The following is a 21,656-nucleotide window of genomic DNA, read 5'->3' as shown; positions in this document are numbered from 1 at the left end:
TTTTTTTTTTAAAGATTTTATTTATTTATTTGACAGAGAGAGACACAGTGAGAGAGGGAACACAAGCAGGGGGAGTGGGAGAGGGAGAAGCAGGCTTCCCGCCGAGCAGGGAGCCCGATGCGGGGCTCGATCCCAGGACCCTGGGATCATGACCTGAGCCGAAGGCAGACGCTTAACGACTGAGCCACCCAGGCGCCCCTGCAGTTTGTATTCTTGAACTAAGTGCACAGTGGAGTTTGGGTCGATACAGTGGAGCCCAGGGGTGGGTAAGCACAGGACCTGCCTTCCAGGTGCTTGTTGTCCAAGGGCAACACTGCTGTCACCTTGTCTGGGGACAACAGGAGTTACAGGGCAGCTGGTGGCCCGGGAACCCATGCATGAGGGCAGACACTGGCCAGTGTTCCTTTGCAAGGGAGGTGGCAGAGGGGCTGGGGGCAAAGTGGGGTAGAGAGAGGTTCCAGCTGGGGAGGGTCACAGAAGCAAGGAGGGAGTATCCTAGCAGTGGGGACTACAAGGCTGTGTGACCGCCCTCCAGGAGGGGTGTGGGGTCCCTAGTACCTAGGTGCTGGGTGGTCAGGGGAGGCTTCCTGGCAGGGAGGCCTGAAGGCCTGGTGGGATTGATCACAGACAGAGGGATCGTGATTAGTCAGCTTGGCTGCCACACAATTAGCCTGGACTAGGTGGCTGAGAAACAGACATTTCTCACAGTTCTGGGGGCTGGCAAGTCCAAGATCGAGGTGTCAGCAGATGGTATGCCATCCTTCCCTAATTACACTAGCCGGCCCCCTGGTCTCGATGCCTGTCTCTCTATGTCCATCATGGGGCCACCCTCGCAACCTTATCTACACCTGAGTACTTCCTGAAGACCCCACCTGCTAATAGTCACCCTGGGGATTCTGGCTTCAACATATACACTTGGGGGGCACAGACATTCTGTGCAGGGCAGAGGGGAGTGCGCTGCAGGCAGCAGGAAGGTGAGCCTCAGAGGCCAGGAGGAGGGAGAACCGTGTGCTCCCTGTGGTGGGCAGTCACGGACGTGGAGGTCCTTCGGGTCGGTGGGAGGCGAGGTAGCCCAGGCCACGGGCAGCGAGCGCCTTTCAAAGTCCACGTCCTGCAGGGTCTCCTGAGTGTGTTCGGCGAGAGGGATCTATCCTGGAAAAGGCAGAGGAGGAATCCTAAAAGGGCTGGTGCCATCAGTCCAGGGTGCACAGAGGAGGAAGGATGGGGTGCCTGCAACATCTAGACAGACAGACAGGGGCTCCTGGGGTGTCTGATTTCCCAGATACCACTTGTGCTCGGCACACAGGGTCGCAGATGGGTGGCCCTGTTCAGTGATCATCCTCCTTTGGACTCTTTGCAGGGAGCCCCCGGGAAGCCCGGAGAGCCAGGAGCCAAAGGAGACAGGGTAAGTGGGGGAGGTAGTTACCGAATGTGACCTTTGCTAGGCAGCATGGGGACCCTGTCCCTGGCGGTCAGTGAACAACAGCCAAGCCCGGGGAGCTTGTGGGTCTGCCGCTCCCTGGAAAATCATTAGCCCACGAAGGGATTGTTGTAGTGAATGTTGTTACTTTCCCTTTTTTTTTTTTTTCTTTTTGGATGTTATTTTAAGGAGTAAAATCATTGCAATTACAAATTCAAAGGCGAGCGTTCTGAGACTTTGACAGATTTCCCTCTCCCTGTACGAGCGCCTGGGCATGACGTGCTCAGCTCCCAAAATGCCAATTTGCCAGGAGCCAGATTTGTCGCTGAAGGTGACAAGGGAACAGATTTTTTCCATAATGAATCGCCTTGGCGCCACACTCAGGAAGCCTTTCTTTACATTTCATTCCTCCAAAAAACAACAGGGGGAGGTTTTTTTTTGGTTTAGTGGCTTTTTTTCCCCCCCCCCAGAAATGCCAGTGAGGGGAGGGGGTGTTCTCACCCTTGTGACAACGGCCACTCCCTTTAGAGGAATTAAGCCTCTCGTTTGCCCACAACCCTCCCTTTGGTCAGCCGTCCCCCTTCACACTGTTGCACCATGTGAATGTCACCACCACCCCACACCCCACCCCCGGCTTGTTTGCCATGGTCCTGCCGAGAATTTATCTCTGCTTTCTTTGCAAGTTGGGTGGGTGAGGAGCTGCACCTCCTGCAGGTCCAAGGACACAGAGCCGTGGAAGCAGAGAGTGTCAGAGATTGTCAACCCCTCCAGATCTCTTTCCCTCCTTACTTCTGAGTGACTTGATTCCTCTGCGTTCTGGTCGTTGGTTCCTGAGGATGGAGCCGGGGCGGGGGGTGTGGCTGAGAAGGCATTTTGAGGGGCCCCCACCCCAGTGCCACACAGGTGCTCCTGGGAGCTCTGGCTGGCAGCCAGGGAGTTCAGACCACAAATAGGAATCTCCTCTCTAATACCTAATCAATAAGTGGAGAATTGCCTTCTCCCTGTTAAGTGGTTTCATGGAACATTGCCAGGGAGCCGTCAGGCTCCTCATTCCTTTGCACTCCTGGGGACATTTGAAGTTTGGGACGAGTCCTCCCCCCGCAAAGTGATATTGAGACATTTAATGAATAGGAAGTGCTGTACCACAGCTGTGATAGGGTCTCGGCATTCAGGAGCTCGGAGCGCCAGGACCATCACCGACCCCTGATCACTGACAGATGACAAAGGTCCCATGAAATGCATCATATCTGAGAAATTTAAGTCAAGACTGTCCCTCCAATCTGGATAACTTCATTTTAAATCCACTGTCCTTTATTATTGTTGAAAAGGCAATACAGACATACAGTTAACCATTGCAAAAAGTGGATGCAATGAAAAGTAGGTGCTCCTCCACCTTGGTGCCCGTTACGGCCCCCGTCCCCTTCCCAGGGTCCGTCGCGGGACATTTTCCTTTCGTCCTCTAGAGTCTGTGCGTGTGAACCGTGTGTGTTATAAATCTGTATCTGCCTTTTGTTAAAGCCCTGGGACATATCAAATTTTGTCCGTTATTTTTTTCTCTTCAAGCATATAGGTTGGACATAGTTTCATGCCTGCAGTCTTCCCTGTCCTTGGCTCTGGGTCACGTCCATGGCCATGCTCCATTTCCAGCTATGATCTTGCTTCCCCTCTCGTTCGCCCCGCCTGCCATCTGCCCGCAGGGGAGTCCTGTTAACACCCTGAGCTCGCCAACGTGGCCATCTATTTTCAGACCCACCAAAAACCAGGACTTGCTGGTCACACCCACAGTAGTGCGTCGGGCAGAGGACCGGATGGTCTGGTGGTCGCCGTGGTTCCCAAATCATTGATCCGGGTCTTCAGGGGCTGGGTCAGAGATGGGGAGAAGAGTCTGGTCAGTGTCATCCCATGTGGGCCCACGAAAGCCAAGAGTAGGGTGCGGGAGGCCACCTACAAGAGGCGGCGCCTCTGTCGAAAGAGTAACTCTGTCCGTCCAGCTGACAGAGCAAACTGGAGGAGTGGCCGCTCGGCGGTCAGGCTCAGCGGCTGGCCTTCCCGAGGCACGCGCATGAAGCCACACGGACTGGGATTGGAAGTCAGAGTTCTCATCTTGTCCTCTGCACATTACCTGTGTGATGGTGACAGGTGGCTTTGTGTCTGGAGGCCCGTGTCCTCCTGTGTCTTGGCTCTGAGACACAGGTCTGCCAGGACTGAGGTCTCCTGTCCAGGGCTCCAGGAGAGAGGACCTGGGGACCAGGGAGCTGCACACAGCTGCAGCGGGCCTGTCTACACTGGGTGCACTTGCTAGCCCTCTGCTCACTGACATGTTTCTTCCCCTCCTCCAGGGAGATCCCGGGAACAAAGGTGACAAAGGACCTCCTGGTGGAAAGGGCCAGCCTGGGGACCCTGGAATCCCTGGTCACAAAGGCTACACGGGCCTGATGGGCCCCCAAGGACCTCCCGGGGAGAATGGACTGGCTGGGCCCCCGGGGCCTCCGGGCCAGCCAGGATTTCCAGGACTGAGGGTAAGGATTCCAGTGTTGCCTCAACTTGAGGGGGACATGAAAGGACAAGCTTATTTAGTGTTTTTTTCTCGAAATAGTTTATTCTAGTGACAGAACTCTTATTTTACACAAACCTGTAACACGAGCACACATTGGAGAAAAAAGCAGAGCCGCCCAGGTAGAAGTGGTTGGGGGTGGGGTGGGTTCTAGGTCCACGTGACCTCGCCTTCCCCTCTTAGCAGCCCTGTGGTCCCCTGGGGACCCTCCCGTCCTCAGAGCGCAGGTCTAGGTGATCTCCAGTGTCCCTGGCAGCTCTGACGCTCTGTTGCTTCCCAGAGCCTGGCTCTCAGCCAAGTCCAGGAAGGGGGGCCGTGGGAGGCGGGGGGCTTCCACAGCCCCCGGGGTCCTCGCTGAGTTCTCCTAGTCCTGCTGCTGTGGGTAGCGATGAAGTTCTGGGACGAGCATGAAAGAGGGACCAGAAAAGAATCAACAGAATAAGGACCTGGAATTCTTGTCCTGCTCATGCTGGGCACTGTCCCGGGTGCTGGGGCTGCAGACAGGAGCAGGGAGGAGAGCTTCGCCCTTGAGGGTGGGGACGCAGCCCTGAAGGAGTCGGGCAAGAGGGAGGGGTCTGGCCAATGCGGCGTGAGGGCTGCTCTCACAGATTCCTCTAGGAATCACATGTCACTGTGTGAGCCACCGGCGTCTATGAATCAGGCACCAGGAGGGTCAGGCACCTGGGGAGGGCCAAGGTGAACAGAGCAAGGAAAACCAGACCCTGGGAGCCGGCGTGGCCAAGCGGCTGGTCAGGGAAATCAAAGACAATTCCGTGGAGGAGGCAGCCTGGGAGCGGCGCCGGAAGTGGACGGGGCTTTGGCAGGGAGAGGTGCAGGGCTGGAGCTCTCAGGTTGGCTCTGGGGAAGTGGCTTCTGCAGGAAGAAGCTGCAGCTAAGGAGCGGGAAGGGCGTGGAAAGAGTGGCACCAGAGGCCTCAGGTCACCGTATCAAATAGGAGGATGCTGCCTGCGTGGCCAAGGCAAAGGGAGGTGCTTCTGGGCGTGAGAAGGATTGGACCAGGACGATGTGCTATGTGTTGCCTTGCCCCTCCTGGTTCCCGGAGCCATCAGGGGTCTTGGGTGGCAGGACTTACCGGGGAGATAAGTAATTTCCCCTTCACCTTCTCTCCTTGCAGGGGGAGTCCCCCTCCATGGACACCCTGCGACGGCTCATCCAAGAAGAGCTAGAGAAACAGCTGGGAAGTGAGTAGCTGGACTTGACCACAGCCGGGCACACAAGGGCCTCTTGAGGAGCCTGGGAAGCCATCCCTTCTGCACCCTTCAGTATTTCCCCAACCCGGTTTGGAGAAGGCTCGTGGAGAGCAGCTCCCGTGTAGCAATCGTGCAGAACCGTGAGGAACACTGTGCAGGCTCTAGACACACGGAGCCCTGTCCAGAGCTTGTCTTTACCTCTGCTCGAATACCCCCGGTTAGGGGAGCTCCCATCCACAGAACCAGCTCTGCCTCCATCCCTCATTTATTCTGTGCATTCAGTCCCGAGGGCAGCGGGGATACATAGTGCTTTCATGGAACTAGGTCCCTTTCAGTCCAAGTGTATTGGACTTATTGTTAAATCCCACAGTCTTGCATGAGCCTGGCATACAGCAGGTGCTCAGGGAGGGAGCCAGGTCGGGAGGTAACAGTAACACCAGCGTGTGGGGCTTGCTGTAGGTCAGGTGGTTTCCTACGTGCTCACAAGGCGACTCATGGAAGAGCAGGAGGCATGTTGAGTGTTAGGAGCAGAGATGCCGAGTAACTTACTGGACATGGGAGATTTGGTAAGCGTCTAGCAGGATTTGTGTGCAGGCAGCTGTCCCCACCTCCCTCTGGGCTGGAAGCTGTTAGGGGAGGAAAGTCATGGGCAGCCTATGATAGGGAAGATCAGACATCCATAACTCTTCCAGGACCCAGATGGACAAAATGGGAGGGCGCGTTTATTCACATGCTCACGTCTCAGAGTTATTTGCACCAACCATATGGCTGACTGTGGGTTGGGTCTGGGGACAGAGCGTTGGACAAGGTGCCCCCCATCCCAGCCCTCTTCGAATGGCCAGGCCAGCATGGTCCCTCTCCACACACAGGAGAGCCCAAGACCATTACCTGGGAAACATGGCAGGGGCGTGGGTTGAAAAAAGGAAGGAAACCAGAGGCTGGAATGGCACTTGCCACTGGGCAGGTTGTGTTCCGAGGTCTCCCCCGTGGGCATCTCTGAGCTCTGCTTTCTGAGTCTTAGATTTACTAGTGACAGAAATGGCTTCTGCCCTTGGGGAGTTTCCAGCCCAAGAGCAGAAACAAGACCTGTTTTGAACAAAGTTCAGATGGAGCATCTGTTGGGCAGGGTCCTTTCTTTCAAACAGCCTTCTGAAGAGCAAGCATCAATTCTACTTTAAGGATGAGGAAATCAGAGCTCAGAGAAGTTCAGCCATTCGCTCAGGCCTCAGACACAGATTGTACCCCACCCGCCGCCTCGTGCAGGAAGATGGGAGGATGGTGCTCGTGGGAAGCCAATCCCCAGGGTGCTCAGAAGACCCTGACTCTGCCTTGGTTTTATCACCAAAACACCAGGGCCTTGGGAGACCCTCCAGCCTCTCTGGGCTCAGTCACCCACCTGCAGGTAGAAGAGCTGGGTCTGACTACGTGTGACAGTCTCTCGGTGGCCATCAGATGGGCACGGTATCCCCAGTGTGGTGGAAAGCCATGGACCTCTGGGTTTTTGACCAGTTCTATAGTCTTTGCGTTTTAGACATGTAAGGTTCCTCAGTGACATCATACCCAGCCCTTCGGTGTATAGAGGAGAAATGTGACTCTACATTGCTCTGTAAGCCCCTAAGTCTCACCCCCAGTCTCAGCTTCCCCAGCTGGCAATTACTGCAACCCCTTCTGCTGTGGGTACTGTCCCAGCTGCCAGTCGTGCCGTGATGGGCACCACCGGCATCTGCTGAGCACAGTCCTAATGCCTCATCTCACGTGCCTGTCCTCACGCCCACCGGGTGGGGTGGCCGTGATTGCATTGTCTCCATTCTCCAGACAAGGACGTGAAGGCTCAAAGAGGTCGAGTAGCTGGCCCGAGGCCCACAGCCGGCGGAGGCTGCCCTGGGACGGGCGCCCTGGCTGGGCTGTGTGAGGTTGATCTCGCTGGTGTTCTGTGCTGCTTACAGTCTCCCGAGTTCTGAGCTGCACAGTGAGTCCTGGCCCGTCTCCTGTCCATCGCCCTCCTTCGTGACCATCTCTGTTTTCCCTCCTCTGCAGCCAGACTCGCCTACCTCCTGGCCCAGAGGCCCCCAGTGCATGTGAAGTCATCTCAAGGCCGACCCGGGCCCCCGGGGCCCCCTGGAAAAGATGGGCTTCCGGGCCGGGCGGGCCCCATCGGGGAGCCAGGACAGCCCGGGCAGGGGGGTCTGGAAGGACCCTCTGGACCAGTGGGTCCCAAAGGTGAGTGAGGACCCAGAGGAGCCATGCTGGGCATGGAGGAGGGCTGGGAAGGGACCACGCTCCAGCTGAATGTGCATAATTGATCTCGCTCTCCTCTCCTCCAGCTTGGTAACACTCAGCGTTTGGGCATCATGTAATGTTTTCATACGTACAGAAGGATTTCATACTTGACATTCTTGTAAAATGTGCTTCCGCCAGGAAGAGCGAATCAGCTCCCTCCCACTTCCTGGTTTTCCACTAGAGCAGGGGCGACACAAAGTGCCCTCTTTCCCCTTCCGAGATTAGAGCTCGCTGAGGAGTGAGACGTGCAGTCTCCAGGCCCATGAGGCGTTGGACGCCCGCTTTAGAATTGAACAAAGTGGCAGCTAAAAGGGCTGCTACCTCTCCAGCTCTCAGGTAGACTTCTCACCTGGACGTGGGCGATCTGGGCCACAGCCGGACTCTCCTCCAAGGGGCAGCGTCTGACCCCCGTAGTGACCGAGGCAAGCGCACCCTCTCTGCAGGCAGGCAGGTGGGAAAGCAGGAGGGAGGACAGAAGCCAGACTCATCAACCTGATTATTAGCTGCTCTGTGGGGAGGAGTGAGTGCAAGGTGGGGGGATGAGTGTGGGGTAGGAGAGGGGTGAGCCTGGGGTACAGAAAGCACCAGATTTTGGTCACCACTGGGGAGTGTTGACATGGATGCCCCTAACATCCTCCTCTTTCCACCTACTGCTTCCTTACTAATTCTTCACTCCATTCATTCATTCATTCCCTGTAATGTTTCTCCTGCTGAAAATTTTTTTTTGTTAAATTTGTGCTCAAGTCCCATCTCTTTTGGTTCATAAAACAAAATACATGAGCTAGATGTCAACAAGAAAGCATAAAGTGTAGGAAACATCAGACTCGGATAGAACTGACCCAGTGTGGCAGTTACAACAATAAGTAAGAATGGTCTAAAGTCTCCACGAACTAGCAAAATTTCCATTTAGATCACAAAAGAAAATATGTTGCATAAAGGAGACTTCTGCAAACAACATGGCAAAAAAAAAAAGAAAAGAATGATGAAAGAAATTGAGACAGTTTAATCTAATCTGTATGGTATTAACTCAAATATGATCTTGAATTTCCTCCCAGAGGGAAGGGACCCTCTCTGGAATTTCTGTGTGATTTTAACTCACCCACAGTCTGCTTCAAATAAGAATGTTCTTGGTGCCCTGTTTCATCTCTTACTGGATTTAAAGTGTTTTGAGGGTAGACCTGTTGTAGTAAATGCCTGTAGGATCTAGAGTGTTGAGTCTGTTTATTGTCATCACCCAGTTCCTACAGGTTCAGATGAAAGGCTATGAGAACGGGGGAAGTGTAGGCAAGCATGAGTGGATGAAGATGGACGTGTTTATTACCGGGGAGAGAGCGTGTGGCTGTGTGGATGTGTGTGTGTGCACGGGAGAGAGCGTGCGGCTGTGCGTATCCGTGTGCCCATGTTTAAGTGAGCCTGTGTGTGTATATGAGTGTGCATATATGTTTGCTAACATACGTGTAAATGTGCATGGGGCGCCCGGGTGGCTCAGTCATTAAGCGTCTGCCTTCAGCTCAGGTTATGATCCCGGGGTCCTGGGATCCCCTGCTCAGCCGGAAGCCTGCTTCTACCTCTCCCACTCCCCCTGCTTGTGCTCCTCTCTCGCTGTGTCTCTGTCTGTCACATAAATAAATAAAATCTTAAAAAAATAAATGTGCATATGTGTGCCTGTAATCAACCAGTTATGTGCTTGAACCAACGTTGATGTGTAGTTGAGCGTGCATTTAAGAGGGGTGTCCGTTTACTTTGGTGCTCACAGGCGTGTATCTGGATTGAGTGCATGCTTGAGCGTGAGTGTACGTCAAATGAGTGTGAACAGAACTGGCGGAGTCCCAGTGTGGAGAACGTGTGAGTGAGGCCGGTTCGGACGGAAGGCTGTCGTGGCCCCGTGCTGATCCTGCACCTGCTCCCGGGGCCACTCCCTGCCTCTGCCCTCACCGTGGGTCTCTCCCACCAAAGGTGCGTGTCTCTCTCACAGGTGAGCGAGGAGCCAAAGGAGACCCAGGTGCACCTGGCGTTGGCCTCCGAGGCGAGATGGGCCTGCCCGGCATCCCAGGTAGGGAGAGTGTCCGGAGTCTCGGGGCGGGTGGCCCTCCGCCATGGAGTGACACACTGCAGCGCCGCAGGGGTGTCTGGGAAGAAAGGCTGGGTTTATCTGAGAGGAGAGAGGATCACTCGTGTGTTTTTATCGAATCTTTCTAAAGCGCCAGCTTCTTGACTTACCAAAAAACCTGTAGTGTATGTATCCCATGAGTTGTTGCGGTTTATCCTGTGAAATAGTCCTGAGGAAAACAGACTTGGGGTTAAATAAGACTGGGCGGCGTGGGGAACCGTGCACCCCTTGACTCCTTCCCGACACTCATGAATTCTCCTACACCCTGCCTCACAGGAACAAATGATGTTTATTTTGTTTATGGCGGCATTTTCTCAACTCGCTTGAAAGTCCAATCTGTGCACGTGTTGATACCCCATTAGTATTTCTCCGAATGTACATTGGGATGTGCTGGCCAGGTGGCAGGGTGGGCGTGAGGGCTCCCTGGGATGTGGGGCTCGCCGTTTGACAACCTGGACAAGTTGGCTGTGTGGAAAGATCTCTGGGGCACAGCAGTGGGGTGGCCCAAGATGAGGGGTGCGAGTAGAAGGTGGAAGAAATTAGACTGAGTTATTATTACCAAATTCCACCGCACTGAAGTTCCTCTTGTTATTTAGTTCTAGTTTATATGATCACCTGAGATTATTTCTGAATATGAGACCTATAGGTCATTCTAATTTAGTATTTATATCTTGATTTCCCAAATTTCCTGCACTGGATGCATGTTGCTACTCTCACTAGAGAAGACAACTAAAAATACATGTTCAGTGTTTATTTTTGACAACTTGCCTACTTTCCAATAGTTTCTAATATTAAGAATATTTTTCATTTTTATTTTTTTTAAGATTTTATTTTTAAGTAATCTCTACATCTAATGTGGGGCTTGAACCCACAACCCCAAGATCAAGACTCATGTGCTCCCCTGACTGAGCCAGCCAGGTGCCCCAAGGATATTTTTAAAATAAAGCAATTCTAAATAAAGATTAAAAGGCAGAACAGAACCGTTTAGAAAGAGGAAATATTTGTATGAGTGCAAGTTTGAGATAATGACTGTTCTTCAATGATTCTCTGCAGGAGTCAGTGACACTGCTGGCCTCCGGCTTGGTCGAGACAGGACCATAGAGATTAAATAACGACTACCAAAGTGTTCATGAATTTTAGAGTTCATGAAATGTCTAAAGATCTTTTTAAGGGGAAAATGTCCTTTTTGTTTCTTTTATAAGGAGACTCAGATTTCCTAACATGGTGACTTAAGAGGTAATAGGGTTAGGCATATACTTAGCAATGAGCTTCCCAGTGGCCAAAGCAAAAAGGGATATAGATTGATTACATATGAAATTATGATGTTTAATAAATGGAGGAATAAACATTTGTCTATAGGTAATATTTCTGAGTCTAAATTTTGGGTTATTTGTCAGTGACTTAGATCCTATTTATATTGTCCTTGACCATGATTTACAGAATAGGTGAATGTGGTCCAAGTATGTAGTTCACATTTAACATACAGATACCAGCCTGGAAACTACAGAAGATTTAGGACAAGTTGGATATTGGGTAATAGAACGTCATCAGGTATCTCTAAGGATACGTGGATTGGGGCTGACGGTTAATGATGAGGACTTGGTGTCCGCCTCTCAATTCAACTGTATCTCCTAGAACCATGTGAGAACATAGAAGGCCGTGTTTCTTGTCCGCCCCATACCCCTGCCCTCCATCTGCCCTTGTTGGTTTCTCTCCAGGGGCACCCTGATTGCTGCCCCACTCCAAACAGTGAAGGCATCCCCGTGCCCCTGTGGACCATCGTGATCGCCCCAGGCAGAGTTCCCAGCCCTGAGGACGTTTCTGGTCCTCAGCTGGTACTGAATGGAAGCAATGAGAGCAGGGCTCGTTTGCCCCAGAAGGATCCTGAACACTTTCTGGTTTGTTTGTTTTTTTTCTTCTCCTTGGGCCAGGTCAACCCGGGGAACCTGGCTATGCGAAAGACGGGCTCCCCGGGGCTCCCGGCCCTCAAGGGGAGACAGGACCATCAGGACACCCTGGACCCCCAGGCCCGCCCGGGCCCCCTGGCCAGTGTGACCCCTCCCAGTGTGCCTACTTCGCCAGCCTCGCTGTCCAGCCCGCTAACGTGAAGGGCCCCTAGAAGATTCCGGAATACCAAGAGGCGGCAGTGGATTTCTGAAACTTGAACTCAGAGCCTGATAAGAAGCCAGAGGTCTTGAAACATTACAGCCACATGTTTTTTTTTTTCTTTTATCATTTGTTTTTGTCTTATTTTCTTGAGAGACCTCAACATTATTAAAACCAACAGATGCTGCCGGTCGGTCAGATTATTATTAATATTATTATTATTGTTTATTATTATTATTATTATTATTTCATATGATAATGCTCCACGAGTTTTCCCCTCTCCTCTGAGGCTGGGAGAACATGACCGTGGGGCAGTGGGTTGTTTCTCGGTTTTTCTCACGGCGCCCATGTGACGTGGAGCTGCCCATTTTAAGGAAACTCTTGGTGCTATGAAATCCTGACCAGAAGACACTTGCCAAATTTACCTCTTTCCTCAAAAGGAAACTGAAAACATGAGGCAATGGGTTTCTATTCTCGGTCATGCCCGGGTTGCCACTTCCCAGGAGAGACACGTGAAGCAGGAAGCGAAGGAATGTGCAGACATGAAGAATGTCCTCGCTGCCTGATGGAAAGTGCACACGGGGAACCCAGAATCGGTCCTCGGGGAGCAGACTCAGCCACCTCACTGCTTCAGGCTCTCGGATGCAAAATCATGGCACTCGAGCCAGTGAGGCTTCATGGCATCCTGTGTCCAGCCAAAGACAGAAGCTGGTATGGAGGAAGCATGTTAATCCGGCTTCTGAGCCATGGATGGGACTCCTTCAAGCTCCTCACAGTTGGTCTCCCTTTAATTGTGAAATAAAGAGGTCCGGTGACCACTGCCGTGTCTTCCTGATGCTGGGCAGTTGGTCAGGGTACTGGCCGGAGCTGGGACATCTGTGCTTCCAGGGCTCTGCCTTGGAAATAAAGTGCGTTGAGTGTATGTGTGTACCTGATACGCTCGCACAAACAGGTGCTCAATAAATCCGAGTTTCCTCCTCAGTTCGCATGGATGATTCCTTTCTTTTTATCTCTTTTTATTTTTTTATTTTATTTATTTATTTATTTATTAAAGATTTTATTTATTTATTTGAGAGAGAGAATGAGAGAGAGAGAGCATGAGAGGGGGGAGGGTCAGAGGGAGAAGCAGACTCCCTGCCGAGCAGGGAGCCCGATGCGGGACTCGATCCTGGGACTCCAGGATCATGACCTGAGCCGAAGGCAGTTGCTTAACCAACTGAGCCACCCAGGCGCCCTCTTTTTATTTTTTTAAAGACTTTATTTATTTATTTGAGAGAGAGAGAGCACGAGCAGGGAGGGGCAGAGGGAGAGGGAGAAGCAGGCTTCCCGCTGAGCAGGGAGCCCGATGCGGGGCTCGATCCCAGGATCCTGGGATCATGACCTGAGCCAAAGGCAGACGCTTCACCGACTGAGCCACCCAGGCGCCCCTGACAATTCCTTTCTTATCTCCAGCATCCATCTGCATGTGAACCCCTTAAGGTCTGGATGAGTCATTTTCCTCTGGGGAGCCTAGAGCCACAGGTTCGGGCCCCATGCTGATGCACATGAGGGTGGGTGAACATTATCATCCCCTCCACTGGGGCAGCTCTGTCTTCTACATTTTGGAGGCAGCCATTTCGATGTACACATCCACATAGGGTCACAGTGGGGAGGGAGTGCAGTAAGGGGGAAGGTTGGCTTCAGTGGGACTCGGGGCCTCATCCTGCTAACGTGTGTCCAGAGACCAGCTGATTCACCATGGCTTGAGAGAATCACTCGTTAAACACGGGGTCATGTCTTAACTAATTGTTGGTTAATTGGTGGATCCATCCATTCGTCTGTCATTCATCCAGGCACAGACTAACACAGCATATGCTTATCAAGCACTTCCTTTTTATCACCTCTGATTTGGGGACCAAAAGTGCTAGAAGGTTCCATGTGCAGATAAGTATATTGCAATGATTTTAAAATAGGGTCTGAAACTGCTCTCATTCAGTTGTTTGGTGCTGGTTATGGGGGTGGATGTGTGTCAGGGTCCAAGAACAGCCGTTCTGCGGGGCCTGTCCGTGCAGACAGACAACCTCTTCCCTGAGCCGTTTTCATGTTCACCTGCTCAGTTTACCCTCACAACCATGTGAGACACAAGGACTTGAGGAAACAGTGTCAGCAACCTTAGAAATCCTCTAATCCAGTGACTTAAACATTTTTGACCGTGATCCACAGCAAGAAGTACATTTCTTTGTGATTCAGTGTATGCATACGTAAATACAGAAGGGGAAACGTTTGGGGATAGGACATTTATCCTGACCGCACTCGATGCCCCATAACATTTCCTGTTCTGTTTCATTTCTCAGTCCACTAACTAGATGTCATGAGCCACCAGTGGTTTTGAAAGATAGTACTCTTGTCTAGAGGAAGACTTAGGCATAGAGAAAACATGTCCCAGGCCTCAGAGCCTTGCATGGAATCCAGTTCTCTGATGCCTTGAACACTTTTTCTCTTCACATTGCATTTTGCTACTGAATTTTAAGCCTTTCACCACGTGCGCTATGAATGGAACAAGAAGCAGGGCTTATAGCACAGAAAGAATGACCTGGTAAGGCCAAAGGCTGTTTTGATCATTGAGGTTCTCCAACACTGGAGTGGGACAGCGAGAAGGGTCTGGGCATTCCTCTTCTGGGGACCTTGGAGATGTTCAGCTCCCCAGTGTGGCTCGGGAGCGGTGTGTCTGCAGAGGGCAGGAGGAATGCATCGTCTGTACTGATCCTTTTCCAGGCATAGGACTTGATACTTTTCTGGAAACACATGAAAGCCTCAGCATGATTGGGTATTTCCATAGTTTCCAATTTAGAACACATTAATATGGTAGACGATGAGAGTGTGTGTGTTGGGAGGTAGGGTTGGAGGGTGGGCTTAGAAGACAGGGCTCTTTAGTTTCCTCAGAGAACTTGATCAGCCTTTCCAGGACCACTCCTCCAGAGACACGCATCCAGGAACACGGCCCCCTGTGAATGGTCTCTGGAAGGGATGTTGATGGATGATGCTTGTGCTGATGGTGCTCATGGTGCCTAGACCAAGAACTACAGAAAGTTGGAGTTATGAGTAAAGAAATGCAAGAAAATAAATAAAAAATAAATGTGTATATATATATATATATACATACATACATATACCTATATATAAAAAAGAGCGCCTGGATGGCTCAGTCAGTTAAGTGTCTGACTCTTGATTTTGGCTCAGGTCTTGATCTCAGGGTTGTGATTTTAAGCCCAGTGCTGGGCTCCATGTTGGGTGTGGAGGCTACTTAAAGAATAAAAGAACTACAAGATATATGAATATATTTAATATATATAAAGAATATATATATTTAGTATGTGTATAAAGAATAAAATACATGTATATAGGAATGCCGCAGTGGTGTTTCTAAACCAGGCTCCTCTGCGGGCCCCACCCAGGGCATTGTCGTCCTGGGGGCTCAGATGAAACACGCGGATCTGGTCTGCATAGAGAAGTGACTGCCCCCCTCCCCGGGAACTGGCTATTTTCCTTGCTTCTGGGATCCCAATTTGCTTTCAATTCCGTATGTTTGTTTTTTTTCTCTTCTCCATGGCTTACTGGAAATTTTTCAGCACATGGCAGCAAGCGGTTCTAGCCTATCCTTCCCCCACCTCTTCAGGAGTGGTGACGTCTGGAAGCCACAGTAGGGAGGAAGCCCCCCTCACCAGGGTGACCAGTGGGGCGCCAGTGTCCCCTGCCTCCCATAGGAGGGGCGAAGGCTCTCCAGATTAACTGTACGTGTCACATCCACTTCTGTGATCCTTGGATGCTAAAGGCATCCTGTGAGCCCCAGAAGAGCATGGTGTATTTAGTGAGACAGAGCAGGATGCTGTAAAGGGCCATGCCCATGACCGGGGATTCTCCCGGTAGTGGCCCGGAGAGGTCATTGCTGTTCCTTTCATCCACCCTGTGGACGAAGTCCCAGCATGTGAGTGAAGGATAGGGCCAGAGCCACCTGAGTTAGAGCCCTAAACTGAGATGGTCAATAGAAATCCTCGGGTAGTAGGAGAGCGGGGTGGAAATTTCCAGATCATACAAGCACCAGCAGATTCTGGGGCACTTCCAATAGACCTTTGTTCCAACACCTGCTATGCACCCTGGGGTGGTAGCTGCCATCGGGGAGCTATCATCTAGTGATGGGGGTGGACACAGGACAAGCTGTGTAACAGGCAGCCAGCTGGGGAATCTGGTCTCCACGGTGGGGCCTGCAAGGGCCGTGGGGTGTGCGGAGGGCACTGTTCCCCGAGGAGGTGGATTATTAAACTTCTCCAGGGCATTTTGAAATGCAGAGGGGAATGATTCCCACCACGACGGACATTGCAATCAAGGACCAGGAATGGTGGTGGAGAGTCGCTGCCAATCAGAGGCAGGCAGCCTGGTGGTCAGGGGCCCAGGGCTTCCCCCCTGCTGGTCCGGAGCAAGTGTTTGTTGGTCCACGCCCGGCGGGCAGAAAGCCACACCCAGGACATCACATTTAAAGGATGATCCTTTGCTCCGTCTGAGACTGCCATCTGGCTAACTTTTAGGGTTTGAATGTCTTATTCTGTGAGAGAAAGAGTGTGGGGGGTGAGGGAGTAAAATTCTGTGTTTGTTTTTTAGATCTTTACTTGCCAAAATAAAGTTTGGGGTCTCAGATCTTCACGTCAGTTCCCAAGATTATTTTTTAAGCTCCCAGTTCATAATTCCCACATCTGGGAACCCCTGGTGTAGTCCAAATCCTGATTTTTTTTTTTTAACAAGTGGAAAAAATGAGGCTCCGAAAGATAGAGTGATTTTTCCCAGTGTTTGGGTACGAAGACTCAATCTACTTCTTCAGTACAACCCCAATATGCCGGGTGATCCAATGTTACAGGGAGACTTTGCTATTGACACTATAAATTCTCAGATCTGCTCCAGAATCACTGAATCTGGATCTCTGGGGTATGGTATTCAGTAATGTGTTTTGAAAGGTCTCCGCAGGAGATGCTTAGCCCTGTAGGGTCTACCTACCCACAAACCTTCCTTGGTGCTTCCCTCTTTGGAGGAGTACCCTGGGTGCCTTATGCTGCCCACTCTTTAGAGTGACACTTGTTTCAGCCCAAGCTCAGGGCCTCCGGCTTTAGGAAAACCCAGAGCTTGGCCAGACTCCAGCACCCCAAAGATTTCCAGAGCTGCAAAGGTGAGGGCTTCATCCTTACCATCTGAGAACACTGTTGCGTTTTGGGAAGGTACACACAACCCACACGGATGGCCCAGTGTATTGGGTCCAAACCTGCTGTGTATTTTCCAGCGAACCCTCACTCTCCACCTGCCAACGGCTACAGCCAGAGGACCTATCCCTGCAACTTTCTGTCCGTTCCTTGGCGCACCCTGGGGAAGGAGCAGAGAGAGTTGACTCTGTGCCCCGGGAGGAGAAGGCCAGCTCTCTGACATAGACGCTCAGCGGACACACGTTGGATGCTCAGTGAATAGTGACGGAGACCGGGGGCTTCCCAAAGACCACTGCGTGTGTTTGGGATCCTGGGGCTTCTTCTGTGTGGGACTGGTAAGAAAAGCTCGCTCCTCTTCCAGGGGTGGAAGCCTGAAATGTCCGTTTTGGCTCAGGGATCACTTTGTCCTGCAGTCTGCGTTCTTGTTGAGGCTGGGACTCTCTGATCTGCAGCCCTCAGGCTCTGGCTTCTGCCAGCCTGGATTTGCAAGAACTCCCTGTCTGAGTTCAGCGGCTGTGACTTTGCCTCGCTGTGGTCCTTCAGGAGCTGACTGCCGGTAAGGCTGGCAGACCCATAAAAACAAGGCGGACTGATCTACCTGCAACCTCGCCCCATTGTCATTCTTTAAGAACAACAGAGTCAACTTTGCTCATTTGTTTACTTAAATCCCATTAGAGAAGCCCTTCTTTTCAAACCAAATAGTTGCTTTACATGTTTTTCAAAACATGTTCCCTTTGGTTTTATCCTGTGGTCCCCAAAACACACCTGTGAGGGGCCGCAAGTGGCTCTTTGACCCTTAGCGATTAGGAACCTGAGTCACACACACACACACACACACACACACACACACACACACACACACACGGCTCACCTCTCCAGCTTCAGGGCGGGTCAGGCTGGGGCGCACAGGGAGCCCCCCAACTGCAGCCTTGACCTGGGTGGCCTGCTTCCTACCAGCTATTTCTTAGGAGTGAGTGCCTTCTGCAGGCTGTCTGCCGAGAGCCGACCCTAAATGGGTGTTTTCACACACATTCTCCTTGGGAAAGAATGTGCCATTTGTTAAGTTACTAAAAGGAAGGGGGTTGCATTCCTGGCTCGGTTTGACATGGTCAGGAAGGTGCTATTTCAGGGCCATCATTTTGCTTCTCCTCCCTTCCTTAACTTTCGTATCTTCAGGTCCTTTTTATATGCTGTTTGGTGCGGTTAGGGTGACGAGTGTAGCGTGTGGCTGCAGATGCTAAGGTAGTAAAACCATTTAAAACCATGGAACTGGCTAGGAGGCTCACTTAAGACGGGAGAGAACATGGGGACAAGGGACAATTCTGTCCTCGAGGCATGTGAGGCCTGAAAAGATGCATTAAACAAAGCACTACCAGACACAGCTCGTTTCCAGACCATCTTCCCGTTGCTGCAGCCGTTTCTGCTGAAGAGTGGAGGCCAATTGTCTCTACCTCTTTCAACCCCGGGGTTCAGGGAACAGGGAGTGAGGACCAGGAGGCCAGCCCTGTTCTGAGACGTGCCCTTTCAAGGAGGCCTCACGCCGACAACTTGACCTCTGACTGCGTAATTAACCACCCTCCTTTGTGTGTGACAGGACAGGACAAGCTGTTGCTATGGAGACGTATGTGAGGTTGTCTGGCCCAGTCTCACCTTCGTTCCCTTCCGGAAGGTTCCCCGTAGTCAGACAAGAATAGAGAACTTGGCAGGAATTACCGAGCCGGCTGCTCTCAGAGCAGGTCTTACTCTCCAGCGATCGGAGTGGGTGGGGGTCCCACGGACAAAGGACACTGCAGAGACGGGGCTGGAAGTGCCCATCCCCAGATGGACGCTCGCTTTTGTAAGCTCAGCAAAGCGCCAGACGCAGGGACAGCAAGGTGAACAGGACAAAGCCCATTCTCAAGGAGGCCACCGTGGGGAGAGACCTGGATAAAGTTCATTCCAGAACACAACTTCTGGGCAACACGCAAGGAGAACAGAGCCTTACAATTTAGTTGCCTGAGTGCTATGAAAGACAAAATCTAGAGATGTTATGGAAGACTCTACAGTAAACATTTTTAAAAATCATCCGCGGGTGTTTGTGCCCACTGGGCGCCTGAGGCCTCCTCACCCGCTTTGTCCCCCTGGGGGCAGGCAGCATCAGCCTCACCTCTAGAGCTGATGCGATGCTCTCCAGGTCGTAGGGCAGGGGGCAGGCAAGGCCTGATGCAGACGGGGGCTCTGCAGTGGCCAGTGTCTCCTTCCCCGCCAGCGACCAGACGGGAGGGACTGGATGGGCTCCAGGCCGGGCTGCATGTTCCCTCACTCAGCAACTCGACCGCGTCTTTCCTACAAGAGGCCACGCTGGAGAGCCTGCCATTCTGTTTTTCCATCAAGTTTTCCAGAAACAAGGGACGTCTCATTCTGAGGGGCGCACGGGGGGATGAACCATCTCAGGAGGCTCAGGAACAGCCCCTCCTCGGCGGGATTCCTCTGGGCAGCGGGGGTCACTGCTCAGGAGGCACGTGGGCCCAATGTGGCACAGCCCACAACTGATCTGGACCTACACCGTGACACACGAAGAACCCGGGATATGTCACCTGGAGACCAGGAGCCGGGGGCTGTCACCAGGACAGCCACGAGAGCCCTTCAGCAGAGCCGCACACAGTGGGCCCCGCACTGAGGGGCTCACTGCCCCTCTACCTGGACTCCACCCCCTGCGGGAGCAGCCCTGAGCTGGGGGCCAGAAGACGCTGCACCTGCAGGGTCAGCCCTTGGCCAACAAGGGCTTCCCTGGCTTGCCCGGCTCCCTGTGCCGGCCGTGGGCCCTCCCTCCTGCTCCCACGACCACCAAATTGCTGACTCCTGGGACCCTCGGGAAGCTGCAGGAGTGGGGACCCTCCCACAGTCACCATCACCCTAGAGACCAGGCCGGGAGCTCTGTGCCCTGATGAACCAGCCTGAGGCCTGCAGGGCCCTGGAGATTCTAGACTGGGTTTTGAGTGCTGCCCAGGACAATGGAAGCGCCTTCCCCAAGTGTGTCTGCGGCCCAGGCCCCCATCCCTGGGCTCTCCCACCTCCTCTCTTCAGGGGTCAGCCAGCCAGGAGGCCTGGGGTGAGCTGGCGGCCTGCTCTCTGAGGGAGGGAGGCTAAGCTGTGGAGATGGGACGACCACCCCACCTCCGCCTTCCCCTCTGTTCAGGGAAAAAAGGGATACCCAGCTCTCAGGCTCTCTGCGTGGGAGCCTTCCTTTCCTTCACCGTCTCCAGACCTGAACGGAGAGAGGTGTCCTCTCATCAGGGAACTGGGAGGTGCGGGGAGAGATGGCAGGTGCGGCGGGAAGATGCGCGCCCCCCCCGCCCCCCCCCTCCCATCGCTCAGCATGGCCTGCCTGGCGCCTCCTCTCCTGCAGGCTGCTCCTCAGATCGCCTTTGTCCTCCTCTCCCTCCTGGCCTCTGTTCCCGGCTGGTTCTCTCCCTCCCTCCCTTCCCATCCCCCTCCTCTCTGGCTCTGCTACCTCATTTCTCTCCAGGACAGAGCTCCTGGGGTTTGCCTCTCCCCTTCCTTTCCCTCCCCTCCCTCCCCAAAGTGGACTGACTGCTCTCCACCTGCCCCCGCAGCCTCCTCTCCCTCTTGCTTCCACTCTGGTTTATTCTCCCCCATCTCTCCCCATATATCTCTCTCCCTCTGTGTCTCTCCCTGTGTGTCTCTCTCCCTTTTTTTTTCCCCCAACCCCCTGTTTCTCTCCCCCTACTGTCTCTCTTCTTTGTTTCTCTCTGTCCAGTTCCCCATCTCTGACAGATCCACCTCTCTCCCTCACTCAGCTGTCTCTCTCTCTCTCTCTCTCTCTCTCTCTCTCTCTCCTTTTCTCTTTTCCTTTATACATGGTCATCCTTGCATTGTCCACTGGACTACTTGGCCCTCCCCTTGGCTTCCTCCCCCACCTCCTCCTGGCTCTCCCGCCTCTGACTCTCTCCCCTCCACCTCCCGCACCTGCCCCTCCCTCATCCCTGCTCTCACTCCAAGCCACCTCCAGGACTGCCCCTCTCTGAAAAGCCCCTCTGGGCTGCCCAGCCCTGCTTTCTGGTTTGCAGGCTTGGAGCTCAAAGAGAGCCAGCCTCCCTTCTCCATTCTCCGGGCCAAGGTAACAGAGGCCCAGGGACTGATTCAGCAGGTGGAAGGAATCTCCCTGCTGAGAACAGAGGTCCTCTCTGGAGAGAAGCTCCGAGTGTCCCAGCCCCGGTGTGGCCTGCCCCGACAGGGCGTTCATTCACTGAACACAGGGGAGGTCTGGAGCCCATCCCTCACTGGCCCCGGGGCTGCACTATGGGCTCTCTCTCAGACTAAGCCTGTTCTGTTGCAGACTTAGGGGTTTCTCTGCCCTCCAGTAAAAAGCAGGGCTCTTTGCTTTGATTGAATACATGCTCATCAAGGGCTTTTCTCCGTTTAGAATCCATTTGTTAGAGCCTCTGCTTAGGAAGGCTCATAAAGCACGGTCATTAACAGCCACATTCTCTGTGTCTGGAATTTTAATGGAGTTGACCATGTTCTCATACATGCACATTTTGGGGCTGTGGGATGGAGATGGGTTTCCTCCCCACTTCTGGTAGGTCCCAGCAGCCTCCATTCTCCCCGATGCCCGGTGGAGTGGAGGGGTGGAGAAGGCAAGTCCCTCTGAGTTCTGTCTGGCAGCAACTCCCAGGCTCCGTGTCCCCAGGTTTCAGAGCATGCCCTCTCCCAGATTTGGCAGCTGCAGAAGGATGACTGGCGCTCC

The 21,656-nt window shown here is 52.9% G+C and overlaps 2 protein-coding genes across 2 annotated transcripts in view; both read left to right on the top strand.

Annotated features, from left to right (window-relative positions):
- Window positions 1–1,957, top strand: part of LOC115944520 (uncharacterized) — a 45,196-nt gene extending 43,239 nt beyond the window's left edge. The window contains exons 15-16 of the mRNA XM_081816803.1: window positions 1,361–1,405; window positions 1,949–1,957. Coding sequence (XP_081672929.1) covers window positions 1,361–1,405; window positions 1,949–1,957 — 54 coding nt within the window. The remainder of the gene's footprint in view (window positions 1–1,360; window positions 1,406–1,948) is intronic.
- Window positions 461–12,662, top strand: LOC145720995 (collagen alpha-1(XXII) chain-like). Its single transcript, XM_081816584.1, has 6 exons — window positions 461–1,405; window positions 3,760–3,939; window positions 5,110–5,176; window positions 7,223–7,405; window positions 9,441–9,518; window positions 11,507–12,662. Exons 2-6 carry the CDS (start codon window positions 3,856–3,858, stop codon window positions 11,692–11,694), a joined length of 600 nt encoding a protein of 199 aa, XP_081672710.1. The 5' UTR covers window positions 461–1,405; window positions 3,760–3,855; the 3' UTR covers window positions 11,695–12,662.
- The last annotated feature ends 8,994 nt before the right edge of the window (window positions 12,663–21,656 follow it).

This window comes from Leptonychotes weddellii, chromosome 4, assembly GCF_054177405.1.
Source record: "Leptonychotes weddellii isolate Sample4059 chromosome 4, ASM5417740v2, whole genome shotgun sequence".
Classification (NCBI taxonomy): domain Eukaryota; kingdom Metazoa; phylum Chordata; class Mammalia; order Carnivora; family Phocidae; genus Leptonychotes; species Leptonychotes weddellii.
Note: the sequence above shows the minus strand (reverse complement) of the source record. Positions and strands in the feature narration are given on the sequence as shown.